This window comes from Mus caroli, chromosome 8 (genome assembly GCF_900094665.2).
Source record: "Mus caroli chromosome 8, CAROLI_EIJ_v1.1, whole genome shotgun sequence".
Taxonomy (NCBI): domain Eukaryota; kingdom Metazoa; phylum Chordata; class Mammalia; order Rodentia; family Muridae; genus Mus; species Mus caroli.
The window spans coordinates 96983692-96992075 of NC_034577.1; the positions used below are offsets into that span (position 1 = coordinate 96983692).

The following is an 8384-nucleotide window of genomic DNA, read 5'->3' on the forward strand; positions in this document are numbered from 1 at the left end:
TGTGTAGCCGTGGCTGTCCTGGAACTCACTCTGTAGACCAGGCTGGCCTCGAACTCAGAAATCAGCCAAGTAGGAAATTTAAGTTACTTTTAACTTTTAACCTTCCAAGTTGTCATCAAGGTGTGACATTAAGCATACCCCAGCCCTTTTGTGTTCCGCAGGCTTCCACCTCATTACTCACAGGCCTAAAACATAGCCGGAGGGCAACGGCCTCCAAGCCTAGCATCCGAAGTTCAAGGACCTGAACCCACGTGCTGGAAGGTCAGAGCTGACTCTATGAGTGTCAGTACACACACACACACACACACACACGCGCACACACACACACACACACACACACACACCCCGACAGTAAATAAACACATAATGGCCCGTCTTGAATTAACAAGGGCCCGGTAGGACCAACACGTTAATCCCAGCTACCAGGGAGGTTAGGGAAAGAGGATGGGGAGTCCAAAGCCTGTCTGGGCTAGTTTCAAGCCACACCAAGGCAACTTCTTGAGATCCTGTGGCAAAGAAATACAGAAAGGGCTGGAGATGACGCACAGTGGTAGGGTGCTTAATTAGCAGGCATAAGATCCTAGGATCAACCACTAATACTTTGGAGAATAAAAGAAAACACCTTGGGCTGGAGAGATGGCTCAGCGGGTAAGAGCACCCGACTGCTCTTCCGAAGGTCCTGAGTTCAAATCCCGACAACCACATGGTGGCTCACAACCATCCATAACAAGATCTGGCGCCCTCTTCTGGAGTGTCCGAGGACAGCTACAGTGTACTGAACATATAATAAATAAATAAATCTTTAAAAAAAAAAGAAAAGCAAAAAACCACCCTATCATGAACGAGTCTCCACTTGGAAAGAATGGCATTCTTCCAGACTGGTGGATGCCAACTTCCGTACCTTCTGCTCACAACCCTCCTTAAGGTTCACTTCCCAAAGTCAGGTCAAAGTCAGGACTACACAGAGGAACATTGTCTCCTCTAAAACCCAAAAAACAAAAACAACAACAAGAAAGAAAGAAAGAAAGAAAGAAAGAAAGAAAGAAAGAAAGACAGAGAGAGAGAGAGAGAGAAGAAAGAAAGCATCTTTCAAAGAAGAAAAAAAAGAAAGAAAGAAAGAAAGAAAGAAAGAAAGAAAGAAAAGCAAGCAAGCAAAGCATCTTTCCAGTTCCTGCCCCCCGACCTGCCATGGGAGCCTCAGAGAGTAGGACTGTGTGTGTTGTGAAAGGTGAAGTCACCTAGAAGCAGGGGTAGATGTCACCACAACCTTGGTCTGGGGCTGAGTGAAACAGGCTAGAAAACACAGAGCCTTGCCCTCTGCTCCTAGAGATCCACCACCGTTGTGAGACTCTGCGGTCTCACCCTGGAGCATACGGTGGGGTACAAAACAGCACAGCAGAGTCCAATTTGATTAGGAACCCCGAGTCTGATCTCAGCATCTCAGACTGTACTCTGAGACGCGGTTTTCCTTTCCAGACGCAGACACCACTGCCCATTCATTCTAGTTGCTCACCGCAACACTCTTACGTACTTGATCCGAGTGCTCCGGCGTCTCATCGGAGTGCGCGAATCCGCCGTCTCCAGCACGCGCCGCAACAGCGTGCGTACAGTCGGATCGCCGTCGGAAAAGCTGAGCGCCGCCATTTCTCAAGACCCCACCCCTCCTAACTGCTCAAGCAGCAGCGAGCACCGCGTTCCCACCGCCTCTTTTGAGCCAAGTCTCGCGATGCTGCCACATGGCCCCACGGGAACTGTAGTCCAACAGCTGGGGAGCCCGGTCTGATGTGATTGTAAATTGATTTTGGAGGCGGTCTCATGTTAACTCTGGGGGAAAAGCATGCAACCAGTTAAGATCTCATGGTTTCTTCATTTAAAAAAAAAATTTTTTTAAGGCTTATAATAATCTTAAAGAACTAGGGGACTAGAAGTATGGCTCAGCGGCAAGGCCTACATGCTGCTCTTGTATAGAACCTGAACCCGTAAGGGAAGCTCATGACTGCCAGAAACACCAGTGCCCGGGCATCAGATGCCCTCTTCTGGTCTCTTCAGACACCAGGCATACATGTAGGGTCAAACCCTCTTGCCTTTACCATAGGAATACTCCGATGGCAGATGTAGGCCACTATGCTAGATTTTGATAATTTCATGTGCGTGCACGTGCGTATATACTCTTTGTTTTTGAAACAGCGTGGTGTGTAGCCCATGCTGACCTCAAAATCTCTAGATAGTCCAAGATGACCTTGAACTTCTAAACCTCCTGCTTCCATTTCTGTTTGATTGCGTTACAGGTGTTTTCTTCCTTCCTTCTTTCCGTTCTTTTTGTTTGTTTTTTAGTATAGAACAGAGTTTATTCAGGGCATGGGAAGGGGAGTTGAGGGAGTAGAGACACAGAGAATAGAGGGCGCCTGGAGAGAGGTGGGAGGGCAAGGGGGGGGAGGAGTAGGAGCAAGAGCCCATGAGCGAGAGTACAGGTGTTTTCTATTGCACCCCGTTTAAATTTCTATTGCACCCCGTTTACATTTTTATTTCTTTATTTATTTTTGAGACAGAGTTTCTCTGTATAGCCCAGAGTTTCTCTGGAACTCACTTTGTAGACTCAGAAATCCACCTGCCTCTGCCTCCCACGTGCGCCACCACGCCCTTATTTTTTAGAAGCCTTGGGTTTTGTTTTGGTTCGTTTTTGTTTTTGTTTGTTTGTTTGTTTGTTTTTTGAGACAGGGTTTCTCTGTATAGCCCTGGCTGTCCTGGAATTCACTTTGTAGACCAGGCTGGCCTCGAACTCGGAAATCTGCCTGCCTCTGCCTCCCGAGTGCTGGGATTAAAGGCGTACGCCACCACGCCCGGGCGTTTGTTTGGTTTTTTTAAGACAGGTTTTGGGTTTTTTTGTTTTTTTTTGTTTTGTTTTGTTTTGTTTTGTTTTCTTTTTTTTTTTTGGTTTTTTGAGACAGGGTTTCTCTGTGTAGTCCTGGCTGTCCTGGAACTCACTCTGTAGACCAGGCTGGCCTCGAACTCAGAAATCCGCCTGCCTCTGCCTCCCAAGTGCTGGGATTAAAGGCGTGCGCCACCACGCCCGGCCCTGTTTTTGTTTTTTTGAGACAGAGTTTCTCTGTATAGCCCTGGCTGTCCTGGAACTCACTCTGTAGACCAGCTGTCCTGGAACTTACTCTGTAGACCAGGCTGGCTCAGAAATCTGCCTGCCTCTGCTTCCCAAGTACTGGGATTAAAGGCGAGTGCCACCACGCCCGGCTGTTGTTTTGTTTTGAGACAGGTTTTATGAAGTCCAGGTTTGCCTCAGACTTTCCACGCAGCAGATGATGACCTTGAAGTTGTGATTCATGCCTGTGGTTGCTGGGATTTGAACTCAGAGCCTCGGGAGAGCAGTCAGTGTTCTTAACCCCTGAGCCATCTCTCCAGCCCCCTTGAGCGACCCATGGCTTGTCAGATTTTCTTTGGCAGTCACAAGGGGAACAGATGTAGAGGACACAAGATTAGAAGCAGAGACATGCAATATGATTCTTCTCTTTCACTAGAGATGCCAATCCAGAGGATAGGTAAGGCAGAGCTGGGGAGAAATTGTGCACTTTGCTTTTGGTGCTGAAGACCAGGCACAGTCCCTTTCCTGTTACCTACAGAGCAATACTTTCAACTTACTAGATAGTATTTGAATGTCCATGACTATATGTTAAAGGCCATTTATGTCCTGAAGGTAGAGTCAAATTGAGCATCTTCTTTCATGCTTTGTGGGTTTGAATGTGATCCTTCCTCACTCAAGTTAAAAAGCCAAGCATGAGCAGGGCAGTGGTGGCACAGGCCTTTAACCCCAGCACTTAGGAGGCAGAGACAGGCTGATTTCTGAGTTCGAGGCCAGCTTGGCCTACAGAGGGAGTTTCAAGACAACCAGGGCTACACAGAAAAACCCTGTCTTGAAAAACCAAAAATAAATAAATAAATAAAATACCAGGCATTGTGTCCCATGCCTATAATGGCAGTGCTAGTGGTAGAGACAGGTGCATCCCTGCAGCTAACTGGCCAGCCAGCCTAAAATGAAAAGGCCAAGGGCCTTGAGGAATGAATGATACCCAGAAATTGACACTCACTGGCACACATATGAACATGCATAAATGCAAACATTACTCCCCCACACTCTCACACGTGATATATGTATAAACATATCTCCCATTACTTTTAATGTTTTTTAAATTAATAAATGTGAAAAATATTATATGATATTTATACATTGGTTTGTTGTTGTTGTTGTTGTTTTTTTTTTTTTTTTTTTTCGAGACAGGGTTTTTTTGTGTAGCCCTGGCTGTCCTGGAACTCACTCTTTAGACCAGGCTGGCCACGAACTCAGAAATATGCCTGCCTCTGCCTCCTAAGTGCTGGGATTAAAGGCGCATGCCACCAATTGCCTTGAATGTGTTTTCCCTTCACTGTCTGGCACATTGTAAGCAGCTAGTAGGGACTTGGTTTAGGTCAGTGAGTCCACGTAAGAGGTAGCTGAGAGTCGGGAGAGTGCTCCCAATATAAGAAATTGACTCCAGAAGTTCTTCTGGGAGGACTCGGGTTTCCTCTAGGCTAAAGAATGCAGTCCACTCCAAGGTACTGGGGGTCGGGGGTGGGGTGGGGTGGTTTTTATAGCAAGCTGCAGAACCTCATTCAAATCCTGGTCTGCAGGAACTCCACCTCTCCTTTAGGCGGCGCTGCAGCCCGCGGCCGCACCAAAACGTTCTTCTGAGGCATCATGGAACTTGTAGTCTTTGTGTTCCTATACCCAGAGCGCTTGCGCTCACCAGGCACGCGCCCGGTACCATCAGGATTCCGGATCCTTGTGAAGGGTAGACCATGCCATTACGTTCCATTCGAATACATTTTTCCCTTTCGCTTAGGACGAGCTTCATCTGGAAAATAATCGACTCTGAACAGGATATCGCGGTGTCCGGGAAAGCGGCCGGAATAAGCCCGCCCCGTCCCGGAAGTGAGAGGCTTCTGGCGCGGTGCATTGTGGGGGGCGTAGTCCTCCTTTCCAGGCGGTCCTTCGCGGCGTCCCCCGGGCCGACTCCGAAGCGCAGGCGGGCGGCCGGGTGGGTAGCGCGGCGCGGGCGGTCCGCAAGCATATTCTGGGCACGGGGCCTCGGCCCGGGACGACTGCGCCGGGCGGCAATAGTGAGAGGCCTCTGAGAGCCTCGCGCGGCGCCGCCCGTCGAGGAGCTGAGGCAGGGGCCAGACCCGGCCGTCGAAGAGCTCGAGAGGCCGGTGGGCCGGGCCGCGCGTCGCAGCCATGCCTGGCTTTACGTGCTGCGTACCGGGCTGCTACAACAACTCACACCGGGACAAGGCGCTGCACTTCTACACGTTTCCCAAGGACGCTGAGCTGCGGCGCCTCTGGCTCAAGAACGTGTCCCGTGCTGGCGTCAGTGGGTGCTTCTCCACCTTCCAGCCCACCACGGGCCACCGTCTCTGCAGCGTCCACTTTCAGGGCGGCCGCAAGACCTACACGGTGCGCGTTCCCACCATTTTCCCGCTGCGTGGCGTCAATGAGCGCAAAGTAGCTCGGAGACCTGCGGGAGCTGCGGCAGCCCGCCGTAGGCAGCAGCAGCAGCAGCAACAACAACAGCAGCAGCAACAACAGCAGCAGCTGCAACAGCAGCAGCCGTCTCCGTCCTCCTCCACTGCCCAGACCACCCAGTTGCAGCCGAACCTGGTGTCTGCCTCTGCAGCCGTTCTTCTTACGCTTCAGGCCGCCGTAGACAGCAACCAGGCTCCGGGATCCGTGGTTCCCGTGTCCACGACTCCCTCGGGAGATGATGTGAAGCCCATCGACCTCACAGTGCAAGTTGAGTTTGCAGCTGCTGAAGGGGCAGCCGCCGCTGCCGCCGCCTCAGAGCTAGAGGCTGCTACGGCTGGGCTGGAGGCCGCTGAGTGCACTCTGGGCCCTCAGCTGGTGGTGGTAGGGGAAGAGGGCTTCCCTGACACTGGCTCCGACCACTCGTACTCCTTGTCGTCGGGTACCACGGAGGAGGAGCTCCTGCGCAAGCTGAACGAGCAGCGGGACATCTTGGCCCTGATGGAAGTGAAGATGAAGGAGATGAAGGGTAGCATCCGCCATCTGCGTCTCACCGAGGCCAAGCTCCGTGAAGAACTTCGAGAGAAGGATCGTCTGCTTGCCATGGCTGTCATCCGTAAGAAGCACGGCATGTGAATGGTTCCCCCCAGAAACCTGCAGAATTCGTGACTCCTTCCAGCCCAAGGAATCCTCAGGCAAATGTTGTACTCCCCAGTATTCCGGTTGACAGTGCTGAGGTTTAGGACAGCGGGACTCCAGTTGGTCAGTTGGCACCTTCTTTCGTCTCCTCGTGAAGTAAGAGTTGGGGACTTCAGAATCTGGTGACACCAGCAGTTATGACTTTGTCTCTCACTCCCCAGTTTATGTTGCAGATTCTGGTTATACACAGGCTTCAGAACCATTGAACTTGGAACTTACCCTGGAGGGGGTGCGGATGGAACTCTTAAGGGAATGTGGATTTGAGGAAACCACATCTTAAGGTTGGCCAGCAATCAGAGACAGCTTTGCTGTGTGTAGTGATAAGAGATCTCAGTAACATCGTTTCTCCTTTCCATGCTACCCGGTTCAGGTGCAGCCTGTGATTCTGATGGGGACTAGCTGATCTGTGCCTCTGTCTCTTAGGACCTCTCTACCCAGAAGGTCATTTATGAGAGGGCTCTGGGTGACTTGCTGATGGAGATCCAGCTCACCAGGGACTTAGGTTTATCTCGTTATGTTTGCTACTGGTTACAAATTCTATTTTCTGTACAATTAGACTGAAGTTTTCACTGTGTTTGGCAAAACAAATTAAACAAAAAAAGTAAGGTTTTTATTTGGGTTTCGACTTTTTTTTTTTTTTTTTAATTAAAGCTAAGTGTCCTTGAAATGTGGGGATATAGGTCTTGGCCTATTTGAAGGACAGGCTAGCCCAGAAAGTAGAGATGCTTTAAACAACTGGACCCGGTTTCTCCATAAAGCACATAGGTCTTCATAAAGTTCCTTGTTCAGGGCACACAAAGAGTTTGGAAGCTGCACGAAAGGCCCTGGTTTGTCCATCATTGTTTCTCTGGATTGTTGTGTATGTGTACATACATCAATGTATGTAGGAAGGGGGTGCATGCCAGAGGTTCTATACAGCCCTTTCTTTTTCTGGAGACAGGGTCTACTTGGGGTTGGTGACTTAGCTGATTGGTAGAGCACTTGGCTAGCAAGCACAAAAAGCCCTGGGTTCAGCCCTCAGTTCTGGAAAGGGCGGGTGGGGTGGGGGTGTCTTCTCACTTGCTTGGGTCTCACCCAGAGATAGGCCATATGGCCAGCCAGTAAGTCTCAGGGAATCTGTGTGTGTGCCTCCCAGTGCTAGGATTACAAGTTTGCATCACCATGCCTATGTTTTGTTTTGTTTTTGTATTACATGGGTTCTGTGGGTGTGCTTGCAAGGGAAGCACTTTCCCAACTCAACTATCTTCCCATCCCTTCCCTTGACTTTTTAAGCCAAAAGGTGAAAAGGAAGTGGGAATTGTTTTGTTTCTCTAGATTCTTTTTTTTTCCCTTTGGTTTTTTATGAGACAGTGTTTCTATAGCCCTGGCTGTCCGGGAACTCACTTTGTAGACCAGGGTGGCCTCAAACTCAGAAATCAGCCTGCCTCTGCCTCCCGAGTGCTGGGATTAAAGGCGTGCGCCACCATGTCCGGCGTTCATCTAGATTCTTGATAGTTTTAATTTCCTTTAGGAGTGGTGGGGAAGGGTTGAAACGGGGTCTCTCTCTGTAGCCCTGGGTAGTCTGGAACTCAGTTGGTATGCCAGGCTGGCCTCAAACTCAGAGATGTACCTGTCTCTGACTGAGATTAAAAGTGTGTACCACCATGCTGGACTTAATTTCCTTCTTGAATTCTCATCTACAGTTGAAGTTTGTTTACCATTTCACCTCTTGGGACATGTAGTGTCTGGAACATATGTGGATGTAATTAATAAACCAGTGAAGTCCAGAACTAGAAGCAGCCTCGGCTCTTTCAGGCACCAGGGACTCTTGTTACAGATACATTCATTTCCGTATACCTTCATTGTGAAAGAGGTAGGTGAGCAGAGGGCATTAAGGAATTGGTTTGTAATCCCTACACTGGTTTGGCTGCCTCAGTCTTTAGATTGGACAGGTAAGATGGCATTTTTATCTATATTTGTAAGTAATTCAGCTCAAAGCTAATGGGGAGACGTGAGTGACTTTCTTTTTTTGTTTTGTTTTCTTTTTTTGTTTGTTTCTTTTTTTTGTTTGTTTTTTGGTTTTTCGAGACAGGGTTTCTCTGTGTAGACCTGGCTGTCCTGGAACTCACCCTGTAGACCA

The 8384-nt window shown here is 49.4% G+C and overlaps 2 protein-coding genes across 2 annotated transcripts in view; one reads left to right on the forward strand and one right to left on the reverse strand.

Moving 5' to 3' along the window:
* Cenpt (centromere protein T) overlaps positions 1-1693 on the reverse strand; it is a 7394-nt gene extending 5701 nt beyond the window's left edge. Inside the window, exon 1 of the mRNA XM_021170503.2 lies at positions 1532-1693. Within this exon, the coding sequence (XP_021026162.1) occupies positions 1532-1644 (113 nt within the window). The 5' untranslated portion in view covers positions 1645-1693. The remainder of the gene's footprint in view (positions 1-1531) is intronic.
* Positions 1694-4866: 3173 nt separating this feature from the next.
* On the forward strand, positions 4867-6878 carry Thap11 (THAP domain containing 11). The gene has a single exon (XM_021170257.2). It carries the CDS (start codon positions 5282-5284, stop codon positions 6200-6202), a length of 921 nt encoding a protein of 306 aa, XP_021025916.1. The 5' UTR covers positions 4867-5281; the 3' UTR covers positions 6203-6878.
* Positions 6879-8384: the final 1506 nt, after the last annotated feature.